Source organism: Natator depressus, chromosome 3, assembly GCF_965152275.1.
Source record: "Natator depressus isolate rNatDep1 chromosome 3, rNatDep2.hap1, whole genome shotgun sequence".
In the NCBI taxonomy this organism is placed as follows: domain Eukaryota; kingdom Metazoa; phylum Chordata; order Testudines; family Cheloniidae; genus Natator; species Natator depressus.
This window is the reverse complement of record NC_134236.1, coordinates 127,235,303-127,249,399: the sequence shown is the minus strand read 5'-3', so window position 1 is coordinate 127,249,399 and position 14,097 is coordinate 127,235,303. Positions and strand designations below refer to the sequence as shown.

The window sequence follows — 14,097 nt, the reverse complement described above, 5'->3', positions numbered from 1 at the left end:
TGTATTGTGGAGCTAAGTTTGCTCTCTACATAATATGCTTAACAAATTAAAGGATGTTGATAAATTGGAGATGATTCAGAGAAGAGCCATGACAATGACTAAAGGATTAGAAAACACGCCTTATAGTGACTGACCTCCTTGAGTCTATGTATTTAGCTTAACACAGAGAAGGTTAAGGGGTGGACTTGATCACACTCTAGATGTATCTACATGGGGAACAAATATTTAATAATTGGGTCTTCGTTCTAGCAGAGAAAGGCATAACACAATATAATGGCTGGAAGTTGAAGCTAGATGCATTCAGACTGGAAATAAGGTGTAAATTTTAACAGTGAGAGTAATTAATCATTGGAACAATTTACCAAAGGTTGTGGTGGATTCTCCATCACTGGCAATTTTTACATCAAGACTGGATGTTTTTATAAAAGATATCCTCCAGGAATTATTTTGGGGAAGTTCTATGGCCATACAGGAGGTCAGACTATGATTACAATGGTCCCTTCTGGTCTTAAAAAAGGTATGAAAACCTAAAAAAAGCAAGGCTTTAAAGACGACCAACAGTAGTATATTTCCTCACCCTGAGACATAACTCATCACTACTCATCACAAGCACTATGCACCACAGAGAATGCACCACTAAAACTTGTCTCTGAAAAAAATGCCGGCATTCCATCACCTCCTCCCCAAATCCCACCGACACATCCTGCCTAGCCTGCACACAGATCAGGCTCTTCCCTCTAATCCCATTGTCCCTTCTGCACAATTCCATGAACTTATATATACACACACTCAGGAATATATCAAAGATCTTGATTGCCATGAAACTATTCAACTGATTCACAAGAAAAGCGTATCTTCTGTGTTGAAGAGCCTGGTTGCCACAAAATGCATGAAGATTCTGGTCTTCTACAAAGTAGCCACAATTTTGTCAAAGATCTCTGATACTAGCCAAACTCATTCCCCATACACAATGTCAGCCCAGAGCTTTATCTCAGAGATCATGTAGTTATTCCTGAAGTTCATAAAGTGCATGTAGAAGTTTTCATACCAGATTAAGGTCCATCTAGTCCAGTATCCTGTTTCTGTCAGTGGTCATACCAGATGCTTCAGAATCAAGTGCAAGAAACATCATAATGAATAATTATGAAATAACCCGTCTACAGGTGAAGTTTCTTGCTAACATCAGACAGTAAGTGGCTGGCTTACATCCTGAAGCATGAGAGTTTAGATCTCCCTTTTTATCCTATTCTGATGTGGATGTTAATATCATCCATATAAGTATCCAATCCTTTTTTTAATCCTCATAAGCTCTTTGCTTCAGTGATACTTTATGGCAGTGAATTACACAGCAGTTATCCAGAGTGTAAAAAATTATTTTCTTTTAGCAGTTTTAAATTTGCCTCTCCATGATACCGATTGTCCACTGGCCCTTGTATCACGAGAAAGGGTAAATCGGTGTGCCTAATTCACCATCTATACCATTCATTATTCTGTGTACCTAGTTCATGTTTCTTGGTATTTGACTCCTCTTTAAACAAGTCTTTTCAATCACTCCTCACATGGCAGTTTCACCAGGCATCTATTTCCCCATTCCTTCTCAAACTCTTATTTCTGCTCTATCTTTTTTGTAATAAGATAACCAAAATTGAACATGGTGTTCTGGGTGAAGATGTACTACTATACGTACAAAGGAATAATATTCCAGCATTATTTTCTATTCCATTCCTTACACATTCTAATATTTTGCTTCTTCACCAAAAAGTGAGCATTGAGCAAATGTTTTCTTTGAAATGTCCACAATGCAGCTTACGTGAATATACAAGGTGTTTATTAAATTTCTGCAGCAAATAAAGCTGCAAAGCAGGAGCAGGAAGAAAACTCGTGCTTTTAAGTCCTACTGTGAGGTACTTCAGGCTCCTACTGACCAGGGAGAGCTGGGGGAAGGAAAGTACTGTTATGAAGTGAATGACACCAAATTTTCTATTTAGATGAAAGTGTTTGTGCCCAACAAAATATTGGAGGTTCAAAACCTGGGAAAAAGTAAAGAAGAAGAAAAAATTCTGCAGGACACAAGGCAACAAAACTCTGAGGCAACAAAAGAAGAAATTGCTGCTGTCCTCCGAAGATGATGTGGACTGGGGCTCCAAAAGGAAATACAAGCAATGGGTTCGCAGTTGTAGCAGGTAACAATGGCAAAGGAACTTTCATAGCTCCCTCTGGACAAGATAAAATGGGTAGCAAGTAAATAGTTGTGGATTAGAAACATGAGAAATGTTATGGTACACATTTTAAAGAACAGGATTTCAGAACAACATGTGCGTGAAATTTGACTGAATTAACATTACTAAGAGAACCTTTACTTTTTCATTTCATAGTCTGAAAATTCAGAAGTGTATGCTAATATAACAGTGTATGATTTTGTATTTTAATTTTTCCTTTAAAACCTTGATTTATTGGGTTTACAAGTTTTCAGTCTGCAAAGCTGAAGGCAAACATTTTACAAAATAGGTGCCTAAACTTATACACCTAAATCTATATTTAAGCACCTAAACAAGTGGCTTGATTTTCAAAGTAATCACTTTCTGCTACTTCAATAGGACATGACGGATGTTCAGCACTTTTGAAAATCAGGCATCTTATTTACGTGCCTGAATGAGACTTCAGAACCCTAACTTTTGGCATTCATTTCTAAAATTTTTAGTCTTAAGTTTATCACATTGACACACACTACAACACTTAGTTTCTTGGTTATCACAGCCAACATTTTATTTTGTATGTGAGCTCTACAGGGACCTGCCTACATTGCCTTTTGCTCTCCAGTTTTCCTAACAAATCAAGTTCCATACAAGGATAAATAGTGTATGCTCCCTGAACTGTTCCACTGAACTAGGCAGCAATATATGGGGGAGTTAGAGATGGAGTCCAGTTTGCAATTGAAGAACTGCTGGAGCCAGAATCGTAGGCTGGTGAGGTAAGCAGCCGGGAGAAGGGGTGAACACCCAAAGACCAGGGAGTTAAGGAGATGAGCCACTGAAGCGTGCTACAAGCTCTTCCGTTTCCTAACAGAAGCACGTGTGGAGGGGAGAAGGTTCTGAGCTGGATCGCCTGGGCAAGATTCCAAGAGTCAAAGCCCAGAGAGTGGATCCAGGCTAGCTGGAGGGCAAAAGGAGAAACCCATCTTTGAAATTAATCATTTTTTAAAAAAAGTTTCAGAAAAGTATTTTCACCTATGAGCAACAGTTGTCGATTTTTGTATGGGAAGAGAGTCAGGATGACAACAAACAATTTTGCTGTGAAATTTACAGGTTGTTGCACACTTTAGGAGTTGCTGCCATAAAATTTGGTCCTACTGTCGCAGCCAAATGCTATTTATTTTAAATTATTCCCTCTCCACCCCCAATGTTACGTGGTTACTTATGATTTAATTTTTTGTGAGGTAATACAACTAATTTATATCATAATTAACTCATCAAAATTAAAATAAACTTACAGATCATCTCCATGAAAAGGTCTGTCATCTCTATCTGACGCTTGTCGCAATGCCTCTTTCTCTCGCCTCTTCTTTTCTTTCTTTTCTTTCTTTGATAGAGTCCGTTTGAAGTTCTGGATCACTCCCTCTTTTTCTTGTTTTTCAGGCCCATTGCTCTGAGCCTTCTGAAATGAATCAAGTTAAACTGCTTTGGTCACTTGGTCTACTGAAAAGTTGCTGATGATCTCTAATTACATCACAAAATAGATTTAGTAGTTTAAGTTTGTAAAGCATAACCTAAAACACTTAGTAACGCCATACTGGAAATAGATACAGGAAAAGCAACAACCACTGCATTACGGGAGGTGGGAAGGGGAAAAAGAGAGAGAAGGGGAAGGAACCATTAGCAATTAAGCATTTGATTTTTAAGTTATAAACAACTAAAAACATATTCTTCAAAGACTGTCTGAAATGATTACAAACCTTGTAGCCGGTGCAGCAACTCACTACCACCTCCCCAACTAACTTACAGTACTTACTGGCATCTTAATTTTACTCTCTTTTATACTTTAAAAGAAATATGAAGTTGGATGCACACTGATTTTTTTCCCCTTTTATAATATATCCTCCTGTCTTTTTATTTAGAAGGATCTGAAAAAGTTCTTCTCTTCTTTCAAGACACGGCATAGGCTCAATGGCTCTTTGCAGCAGAGGTTATATTTCTTGCAGCTTCTTTTCCTGATAAGATTGTACCCAAGTGCATTTTTTTGGGGAAAAACATAGCATTAACAAGTAATACTAAAACAATATGTCAGAAGCAATCAGTAATAAAAGGCTCCCAGAATGCCTCTGACAAGGAGATCTTTGCACGCCACTGCGAGTGGCAAGCTGACTAAATTGCTTGGGAACCTTTTGAAAACCACTTCAATTTTTGATATTTCTAGAAAGGAGATCTGGTGAGGCCAAAACACCTACACAGGGAGGTACTGATTTCCCTCATGGTTGGGCATCAGTATGAATACTAGCTCTCTCCTCTCAACATGGGAGGGGACTGATTGAAAGATATGACAACCCTGCCCAGGTGATAAGTCAAGTGGAGCCAAGCTTGTAGGCACCGCAAGTGGAGTCTGGTGAAAGATGTCAGATAGGTGCATGTAGCCTAACAGGGAGAGGCACTGACACACCGTAGATCGAGGTTTGCGGATGATGCAAGAGATCAGGTTGCTCATTGCCTAAAATCTGTCTGCAGAAACTAAAGCTCTCACAGATATTAAGTCCAGCCGTGCTTCTATAAAATTTTCTGTTCTTGTGCAGGACAAAATGGATTTGTCTTCGTTTATGCAAATATCTACGATGGCAAGGAGGCCCCAAAATAACTCTGTTGCTGATATAATCTCTTGGCAGGATTGGCCTACCAGAAGCCAGTCATCTAGGTATGGAAATACCATATACCCTAATGACTCATCTGGGCCACTCGCACTGCAAAAATATTCGTGAACACCCTGGGCACCATCATGAGTTCAAAGGGAAGGACGTGGAATTGGGAGCACTGCTGACCAACCATGAAACACAGGAACTTCCTGTGTGATGGGTGAATGCCCGTGTGACAATATACATCCTTCACATCAAGAGCTGCATACCATGCTCCTTCCTGAAGGGAGATGATTATAGATACCACTGTTACCATCCTGGATTTCAGCTTTCGGATAAAGTTGTTGAGCTGCCAAAGGTTCAGGATCTGTCTCCGTGCTCCGTCCTTTTTGAAAATTAGGAAATATGGGGAGTAGGGCCCTCTCCCCTGCGACTGAGGAGGAATGCTCTCTATTCCTCCCCGGAATAAAAAGGATTCTGCTTCCTGTTGAAGAATCAGTTGGTGAGAAGGGTCCCGGAAGGGGGGTTTGTGAAGAGGGAAGAAGAGATACTCTATGGAGTATCCCTGATGGATAATCTGCAGAACTCAACTGCCTATGGTGATCTTGTTCCAACTGTCGGCAAAGAAAGTAAGATGGCCCCCAAAGATGACAGGAGAAGATGTAGGTGGCATCAGTGGTGATACATGGATCTCAACGTGCATGTCAAAACCATCCTCTAGACTGAGGCTGAGAGGATATGGAGGCTGTAGCAGTGGATGGAGCTGAGAAATGAGACCTCTAATCTTCTGTCACTTACAAAGAGGTTCAGGTGGATGCTGGTAGAATGAGGTATGTGAATGGGGTAGTCGTAGTCATAGCCATAGGCTGGCACCCACCAGAAGCCAGCTCCCCGACTTTTCGCCAGCACCTCCCACCCACCATCGACCCCACTGCTCAACTCCTGCGCCTCCCTCCTGCCATGATCAGCTGTTTCACAGTGTGCAGGAGGCGCTAGGAGAGAAGGGGAGGACCAGGGATGGGGCATGCTCAGGGGAGGGGGCGGGACAGGGTGGGAAGAGGCAGGGTGGGGACTTGGGGGAAGGAGTCGAGTGGAGACAGGGCCTGGGGTAGAGTGGGGATTTGAGCACCTCCAGGGCCTGGAGGAAGCCAGCGCCTGTGGTCATAGCTGAAAGTGCTGTCTCTGGTGTTTCCTACTTGGGGCTGGAGTATAAATCCCCAAGGATTACAAGGTGGATCTTGAGTCCATGCGAGAATGGAGAGACTTGTCTGTCTTTTCATTGAAAAGGTTGGACTTATTGAAAGGGGGAGCGGGTGTCTTGGATCGTATTTTGGACCTCAGACTCAGACTTTAAGGCAAAGGTCTCAAACTCAATTTACCTTCGGGCCAGTGCCAGTCCTCAAATCCTCCCAGCAGGCCAATAATGTCACTCATGCTGCCCAGAATCCACCCCCAAAACTGCACCCCCCCATCTGCCTACGGTTCTGGGAGGGAGTTTGGGTCCAGGGAGGTGGTCTGGGGTAGGGGATTGGGGTGCAGGCTCTGGGAGGGAGTTTGGGTGCAGAAGGGGTGAGAGGTTGGGCTCTGGGGTGCGGGCTCTGGGATGGAGTTTGGTGCTGGGTGCATGCTCTGGGCTGGGGCAGGGTGCGGTTTCAGGCACTGGGACGGAGTTTGGGTGTGGGGGTGTGTGGGAAGAGGGTGCAGGCTCTGGGAGGGCGTTTGGGGCAGGACGGGGTACAAGGATATTAAAGCAGTTCTACACAGTCTACACTGTCTGCCAGTGGATTTTCTGGTAATATTTAAGTGGTTGTTTTGGCCTTTAAAGTCCTAAGTTTGAGAGAGTAACTAACTCTCTTGTCATGCCATACTTCCACAGCTGGAAGTAGCAAAAATGCTCAAACTGGGATCCCAATGGTGTAAACCAGAAGGGGCTACTGGCAAGGAATTCTTTGTTACATCTTCACAGCTTTAGAATTCAGTCTCTCTGTACTGTTAGCAGGTTAATGTAAGTTATATTGAAGCACTTAAGATATTTTTAACTTATGATATGAACAGGTACACTTTTATTAATCTAAATAAATATTTATTGAATTTGAACAAGTCACAAAATCACAACAGCGCTTTCCTAAGAACTAAAACCATCACCACCACCTTGCATATTACCTTACCTTTGGAGGAAGTGTATCATTTTCATTCTTAAGAACAAACCTCCCCTCTCGGTCATCTTTGTTCCAATTTAATTGTACAACAAGAGGCTTCTCATCTATATCTAATCTTCTTTCTTCTTCAAAATATGAAAGAGAAAATTGATAACTAATGGTTATTCAGCATCTCAAGATTCAACACAATTATGGTATGTTACTTTGGCTTAGTCAGAGTTGACAAATTGAGGATTAAACTGATTCTCTCTTTAAAGAAAGGTTTGCTGTGCAGGCAGGTCTCCTTATGCTTTTCTGCAGCTACGGAGGCAGAATTCAAACTACTGGGCTTCTCAATGCAAGGAGCTATGCCTTTTCCAGTGACTAACAGGTTAATTTTTTACTCCTGTAGCTGCACAAACTGAAGATCCATTGTAAGTAGATCTGTGGATCTTGTAGGACAGAGACAGTGAAATTTGGGAAGCACAAACTCCCCATGCGTAACTACAGGTGGAGCACATAGCAATATATACAGATAAGAATGCCTAAAGCAGTGATTCTCAACCAGGAATCCAAGGCCGTGAGCAGGTTTCAGGGGGGCCGCCAAGCAGGGCCAGCGTTAGACTCGCTGGGGCCCAGGGTAGAAAGCTGAAGCCCCATTGCATGGAGTTGAAGCCTAGGACTTGAGGGCTGAAGCCTGAGCAATATAGTTTTGCAGGGGCCCCATAGCATGAGGCGCTGACGCTTGCTATCCCGTAACGCCGGCCCAGGCTTTTATATGCAGAAAACCAGTTATTGTAGCACAGGTGGGCCGTGGAGTTTAGCATGTTGAGGGGGCCTCAGAAAGAAAACGGTTGAGAACCCTTGGCCTAAAGCACTGCCATTTTAAAAGACCTTTTAACTTTTTCAAACATTCATCTTTTAGACTGAAATTTACCCAATCTGCACAAACACAAATATGTTTAGGAAGATTGAACAAAAATAAACCAAGCCATTTTAGAGTATGAAAAAAGTGAAAAAACCCACTATGCACATATATAAGGGGGCAGAGCTCAAACTGCACATGAAAGCTTAACTTAAAGTTTGAGAACCACTGGTCTAAACTTATGATTTCTTAGAACATAAAATAAATAAAATATGCTGAATCCACAAGCTTCTATACAAAACAGAGTTAAAAGCTGCTTTTCTATAGAAAGACAAAATTGGGAGGAGGCCGGGGGGAGAAGAGAAGTGTGGGGAGGAAACATCTAACTTTTGAGGTCAAATTTTATCAATATGGCACAACAGGTCATGTACTGTATTAACAGGGTGACCATCCGTCCCATTTTTAAAGGGACAGTCCCATTTTTTGGGACTTTTTCTTATATAGGAGCCTATTCTCCCCCACGCTGGTCTCATTTTTTCACAGTTGGTATCTGGTAACCCTATGTATTAAGGGCTTGACCATGTAGGGGATCCAGGAGCTGTGCAACAGACTGGCAAAGTCACCACAGGTTTTGGGACCCAGCCTCTGACTTCAAGACACGCCATCATGTATCTCATCATCAAGATCACCCATTGAGCCCGAGTGGTCTCATACTCCTATTTTATATTTTCTCCCTAGCTAGGCTCTGATTGGCTCAGTTTCAAACTGAGTATTATTTATGACTCTACCCATCTTCAAAACCCACTTTCCAGCTTACAGAAAAACAGCAATCTGCCCGGTGACTACGAGCCCTGGCTTCTGGATGGTTTGGGGCACTTGAAAGGAGCCTTGCTCCGTCTCCTTGCATGTGTTCACCAATACAGATATAAACAAAACAGAAATTCATTAGTTTCTCAACTGCCTTTTGCTCTATTTATACTGCAGTGAAATTACAAGAGCAGAAATCTTGGATTGTTCTTCTTTTATTTTTCTGGGGTAGGGTAGGGGTTATGTAACAAGGGACAAAGAGCAGAATGTGCAGCTAGACAGGAGGAACACTGGTGTCAAGGCAGGACACTGTGGGAAGAAGGTACAACATTCTTCAGCATGCAGCCTCTAGTGTTGATTTCAACACCTGGGACTTAGAAGGAAAAAACTGCCATGGCTGCAGGTCATAATAAAGACCCTATTTGGGAATCTTTTAAAGGAATTCCTATACCTCTGGGTAAGAAAGAAACACATGCCAAATGTAAACAATGCAACAAAGAGCTACAAGGCCTGGCTGTCAGAATGAAACATTTTAGAAATGCTCCTCAGAAGGCAATACTTTGAAGATGATTATGAGGACATGTCTGAACAATTTGGATCAACTTGTTAGTAAATGTATTTTTGCACCATTCTTATGTACTGCCTTCCATGTCTTACTATCTTAGTAAATGATAAACTTAAATTATTGTATGCAGTGTTGTAGCTGTGTTGGTCCCAGGATATTAGAAAGACAAGGTGGGTGACATATCTTTTATTGGACCAACTTCAGGTGTAACTAGAAAGCTTCTCTCTCTCACTAGAAGTTGGTTTAAAGAGATATTGATTGCCTCATCCATTGGTTTAAAGAGATATTGATTGCCTCATCCATCTTGCCTCTCTAACTTATTATCATAAATTTGTGTTTTGGGTGGATTACTTGCTTATGAATTTCAAAATGTTTGTGTTCAAAATATTAGTTTATTAGGCATGTTAGTTTGTGGTGGGACCGTTTGTCAATTACATTTTTACTGTTACTTCTGAAATGGATTTTTATTGATCAGTATAATCAAACATTCTAGGTAAAGATTTTCTGTTTAAAAAGTAAAGTTTTATTTGGGATTTATGAATTTTAACATTTGGAAAAAGTGGTTTTTTTCCAAGTTGTTTGGTATGTTGCTAGAAATAAAAGTTTTTAACAGATTTAGATAATCCATATGATTTATTATTTTCCCTATAAAACTGGGTTTAGAAAAATTACCATTACATAATGGTACAAATCCCCTTTTTTAAAAAAAGCAGTGTACTGAGTAATAGTGAGTGAGTGTGATGTTACTTTTTTGTTTCAAGGTCGAGCTTAGACATAAGGGGTTACGAACATGCATGATCTGCAATGTCTACAACTTCAGAGACACAGAAGTGTTGCAACTAAACATACATCAGTAAATTACTTTATAAAAAAAAAAAAACCACCACACTTTCTTCATCATCCAGTAAAAATCAGGACCAGCAAATTCCAGCGATACTGCTTGGTTCATTTGCTCAACAAATTCTCCTTTTCATCTTGTTCAGAACAAACATTTCATTGATGTGGTTCAATTATGACCAGACTACACTCCAACCAGCAAAGCAAACATTGCTGGAAGGTTGCTGGATACAGCATATGAGAAGGAAATTGAACAGTGTGCAAAAAACATTGATGGTAAATTTGTTGATCTAAGTCTTGATGGATAAAGCAATATACAAAAAGATTCAATACATGCTTGTGCGACAAGAAGATGAGGTTGTCTACCTTACAGAAACGTTTGATACATCAGGAAATGCCCATACAGAAGAATGCTTAAAAGAAACAGCAGTAAAAGCTATAACAAATTGTGAACAAAAATTCAAGTATATAGCTTTGTCAGACAATGCTGCAGATGTAGCAAAGATGAGGAGAAATCTAGAAGAAGAAAATTAAGGGAACCTGAAACTTAAAACATATGGATGCCATGCTCACTTGATGCATCTGTTAGCCAAAGACTTAACTACAGCTCTAGGAATAAAAGAAAATGTTGCTGAAATTGTAAAACACTTCTGTAACAGCCACTTTGCTTCAGGCTTCACTGAAGAGAGCAAGAGGATTCAATCTAATTCTTCCCAAGATGTATGCTGGAATTCAGCGGTCGACTGTGTTGAGCTATTTATTAAGAACTGACCTATTGTCATTACAATTTGTGAAGAAAATCGTGCCAAAAGCAGACGGAACTATCACACGCAAAGCAGTCAACCAACTGAATATACTGAGAATATGAGTGAATATACTGAGAATATGCTGAATATGAGAAGGTTACTCGCCTTCTGAAGTAACTCAGGTTCTTTGAGATGTGTCCCTCTGTGGGTGCTCCACTTCAGGTTTCGGTGCGTCCCAGCACCGTCAATCGGAGATTTTTGATATCAGTCTCTGGTCAGTGTGTGCGCGCACAGTAGCAGCCTTGCGGTGCCACTGGTGCCTCATCTAACATGCGTACGGCCCAACCTCTTCATTTCCTTCTCTACTGTGGAGTGTTTAACTCGTACTCCAAAGTAGATGGGAGGAGGGCGAGTAGTGGAGCACCCACAGGGGGACACATCTCGAAGAACCTCAGTCACTGCATAAGGTGAGTAACCTTCTCCTCTTCAAGTGCTGTCCCTGTGGGTGCTCCACTTCAGGTGAATGTACAGCAGTGCCCTTATGAGGACAGAAGTGTCTTCAGAGTTGAGTTCGTTGCTGAGGCTACTATAGTGAGGCCTAGTCTTGTGTCTGAGCTTGAATCGAGAGTAATTGCAGAGTGGCTCTTGAATGTGTGTTCAGAGGCCCAGGTCACCACCCTGCAGATGTCTAGAATGCGTACATTGTGCAGGAATGCTATGGAGGTAGCTAAAACTCTTGTCAAGTGGGTTCTGATGCCCAAAGGGCCTTCAGTGTTGTGTAGAGAATAGCAGATATGGATACAGTTGGATATCCATTTAGATAATCTTTGCGTAGATATGGCAGAGCCCTTTCATCATTCTGTTGACACAAAAACTCTAGGTGATTTTCAGAAGGGCTTTATTATGTCCAGATAAAAGGCTACGGCATGGCAAACATCTAATGTGTGTGGGATCGCCTCTTGAACATTAGTGTGTGGTTCTGGATGAAATGTAGGTAAGTGAATTGGTTGGTTGAGGTGCAACGAAGACAATATTTTGGGCTTAAATTCAGGATGTGTTCTAAGTTATCCTTGAAGAAAAGTGTGTATGGGGAGTGAGCCATGAGAGGCCCTATCTCACTGACTCTGCACGCGGATGTAATGGCGACCAGGAATGCCACTTTCATAGATAAATGAAGTAATAATAAGCATGTGGCTAAGGGTTCAAATAGGACTCTGGTGAGACTTCTGAGCACCTGATTTAAGTCCCATGCTGGCGTGGGTTCTCAGATGTCCGGGTACATGTTCTGTATTCCAGTGAGAAATCGCTTAGTAATTGGGTGAACGAATATCGAAGTACCATCTACCTGCTGATGGAAAGCCGTGATGGCAGCAAGGTGAACTCTAAGTGAGCTTGTAGCAAGCCCTGAGTTTTTTAGGGATAATAAATATTCCAGAATTAATGCCAACGGTGCCTGGCTTGCAGATATTTATTTGTTCTGGCACTATAGGAAGAATCTTTTCCATTTTTGGAGGTAAGTAGGCTATGCGTGTTGGGTTTCCTGCTGTTTAACACCACTTGTTTTACTTATTCTGAACAGGTTAGTTCGTCGTGGTGGAGCCATGAAGAAACCACACCTTCAGGTGAAATTTCTCCTAGTCTGGATGGAAGACTTGAACATTGTCCTGAGAAAGAAGATTCCGTAGGCGAGGGAGAATGAACAGTGTACAGATTGCCATGCATGTTAGGTAAGGGAACCATGTCTGTTCAGGCCACGTCAGGACTATGAGTATTATGTTGGCCCTCTCAGTTTGTATTTTGTGTATTACTCTGGAGATTAACTGTATTGGTGGGAACGGATAGAGAAGAGGAACGTTCCATCTGATAAGAAAAGTGTCCCCTAGGGATCATGACCCTAGTCCTGCTCGTGAGCAAAATCTTTGGGCATTTCTTGTTTAGTAATGTCGCAAACAGGTCTGTGTGTGGGGATCCCCACATGTGGAATATGTGTTGTGTTATTTCATTGTTCAGTTCCCATTCATGCTCTTGGGAAAACTGTCTGCTTAATGTGTCCGCTATCTTTTTCTGTCGACCCGGGAGGTATGCTGCTGTAATAGCTATGTTGTGTGTTATGCACCAATTTCATAGTTTTAAAGCCGCTGTGCACAGGGAGTGGGAACATGCTCCACCCTGTCAGTTTATATAGAACATACATTCAATGTTGTCTGTCAAGACCCTTATTGTTTGCTTCGTATAATAGGGAGGAAAAGTAGGCACACGTTGTGGATTGCATATAATTCGAGCGGGTTGATGTGGAAATGTGTTTCCGTGGGGGACCACTTGCCTTGGATTGTATGTATGTTCAGGTGAGCTCCCCATCTGATCAGCAAGGCATCTGTTGTGATTTATATGGATGGTGGAACCTGTTTAAATGGGATACCTGAGCAAACATTTATTGGATTTGTCCACCTTTGTAGTGATTACAGCACCTCTGGGGTTGGTGTGAGTCTTTTGTTTAAACTGTGCTTTTGTGGTATATATACACACCAAGCTCAGCCATCCTTGTAGGCAGTGCATGTGTAGTCTTGCGCGTTATACAACAAAAGTGGTGGCTGCCATATGTCCCAAGAGTCGTCAGCAGGTGTGTGCAGACACCCATGAGCTGTCTAAGATCACTGATATGAGGGAGGTCATTGCTGTGATTCAGGGTATCGGCAATGATGCTCTGGCCTCCACTGAGTTCAGGTGTGCTCCTATGAAGTCCAATTGTTCTGGAGTTAGAGTAGATTTTTGCTTGTTGATTTGTAGTCTTAGGGAGTGAAAAAGAAATATGGCTTGTCTAGTGATGTGTAACATTTCTGTCTGGGTAGAGCCTTTTAGCAGGCAGTCATCAGGTAAGGTAAGATCAATATTCCCTGTTCGCACAAATGTGCCACTACCACCACTAGGGTTTTGATAAAAACTCATGGAGCCATAGATAGTTTAAAATGGCAATACTCTGTATTGGAAGTGAATCGTCTGAGAGCAATGTGGATGGTAATGTGAAAATATGCATCCTGTAGGTCGAGGGCTGAGAACCAGCCCCTCTCTTCCAGTGCAGTTCAGTGTGATCAAGTTCAGCGTGACTATTCTGAATCTGTGGGTACAAACAAATTTGTTGAGTTTTCTGAGATCTAGAACGGTCTCCAACCTCCATTTTTCGTCTGAGTCAGGAAATAATGTGAATAAAATGCCTTCCCTCTGAGTTCTGTTGGAACTTGTTCCCCAGCCCCTAATTGTAGATGGTGATGTATTTCTGGTCTCAAAAGGTGCTTGTGGGA

General features: G+C 41.7%; 1 protein-coding gene across 16 annotated transcripts in view; it reads right to left on the bottom strand.

Moving 5' to 3' along the window:
* Positions 1-14,097, bottom strand: part of AFDN (afadin, adherens junction formation factor) — a 216,592-nt gene that overhangs the window by 131,139 nt on the left and 71,356 nt on the right. For 11 of the 16 annotated variants that reach the window (XM_074948769.1, XM_074948783.1, XM_074948782.1 and 8 more), the window contains exons 3-4: positions 7,009-7,124; positions 3,491-3,654 (exon numbers count right to left, since the gene is read on the bottom strand). In XM_074948769.1, coding sequence (XP_074804870.1) covers positions 3,491-3,654; positions 7,009-7,124 — 280 coding nt within the window. The remainder of the gene's footprint in view (positions 1-3,490; positions 3,655-7,008; positions 7,125-14,097) is intronic. The other 5 variants (XM_074948775.1, XM_074948771.1, XM_074948773.1 and 2 more) reach the window with 1 other exon arrangement.